The sequence below is a fragment of the Cyprinodon variegatus genome, unplaced genomic scaffold, assembly GCF_000732505.1.
Source record: "Cyprinodon variegatus isolate N-32 unplaced genomic scaffold, C_variegatus-1.0 Scaffold555, whole genome shotgun sequence".
In the NCBI taxonomy this organism is placed as follows: domain Eukaryota; kingdom Metazoa; phylum Chordata; class Actinopteri; order Cyprinodontiformes; family Cyprinodontidae; genus Cyprinodon; species Cyprinodon variegatus.
The window spans coordinates 147,887-149,082 of NW_015151008.1; the positions used below are offsets into that span (position 1 = coordinate 147,887).

The window sequence follows — 1,196 nt, forward strand, 5'->3', positions numbered from 1 at the left end:
TAGCCTTAAAAGTAGACAGGGTGTCTGCCTCACGGACTAAAACTGGTAGTTGGTTCCACAGGAGAGGAGCCTGAGAACTAAAAGATCTGCCTCCCAAACGCCTAACATCATGATCAGGCATTGTTGTGGAGAAATTCAGCCTCGTGATTCAGGTGTTTCAGATAAGAGATGCATCTAGAAGTTAGAAGATCAGCAGGAAAACGTCCCGGAACAGCAAATCTAGATCACAATGGTTGAAATACTGAAGTATAAAGGTTTACCACTGGCCTAGTCAAAGTTTAGACCCCAGATGCTGTGTTGGGTTATTGAGAACTCTTAACCGTTTTATTTCCTTACTGTTTTAACATTTATATTTTTTCTTTCATGTAGGCGACTCTACTTGGAGATATACGTGGTCAGGAGCTTAGAACCATGGTCTCAACAACAGAGCTGCAGAAGACCAGAGGAACCGTACGGCCCATTTTCCTCCCTCTCTATAAACATATTAACACCCAATCAAAGAACCAGAAGCTCAGTTGTTGATTTGATGTGTTCAGTTTCTTCATAAGCTCACTGCCAGAGCGCTGATCAGAGACTATGAGGACGGAAGCCTGGACGCCACCGAGGCTGAACATGAGGTACAACATGTTTGTTTATTAACTCTGTCCTCAGATAGCAGCTGAGCTTCACTGGTTCACTGCTGCTTCTGTGCTTTTAGGGTAAAAAATCAGAGCTGAAGTCCTTCATCATCGATCTAAGCAAAGAGTTCTCCATTCTGTCTCAGTTCACCAGCTTTGTCGCCATTGAAGAGCGGGTCAGTTTGCTTTTTCATCACACGTTTGCTGTTTTTTTTTACCAAAATCAAACCGGCTTCTATTGCGTTCCTTGTTTTAGGATTCTGAGAAAGCAGAGGATGGCGTCACGGACGTCCCCAAGCTGATCGCAGACGAGGATGTAGACTTCTTGCCCTACATCAGCTGGACTCTTCCTCAGGAGAAACAAACAGCGGAGGTAGAGAGAATGCAGGGTGCTGACACGTGTTAATTGGCGCTTATAAATAAACTGAATTAAACTGGGTGTCAGTGTTAGGAATTTAGTTTTTATTTTCTAACGGGTCCTAATCACTGAGGGACACATGTTTTCATTCAGATATAACGGCATTGGAGAAATCTTACTTTATATTTAATTTTTCCTGCTATTTTCATAAAGTAAGAATC

At 42.6% G+C, this 1,196-nt stretch overlaps 1 protein-coding gene across 1 annotated transcript in view; it reads left to right on the top strand.

The window, feature by feature from the left end:
- Positions 1-1,196, top strand: part of parp4 (poly(ADP-ribose) polymerase family member 4) — a 44,223-nt gene that overhangs the window by 38,046 nt on the left and 4,981 nt on the right. Inside the window, exons 26-29 of the mRNA XM_015391675.1 lie at positions 370-450; positions 537-617; positions 698-793; positions 874-990. Of these exons, the coding sequence (XP_015247161.1) occupies positions 370-450; positions 537-617; positions 698-793; positions 874-990 (375 nt within the window). The remainder of the gene's footprint in view (positions 1-369; positions 451-536; positions 618-697; positions 794-873; positions 991-1,196) is intronic.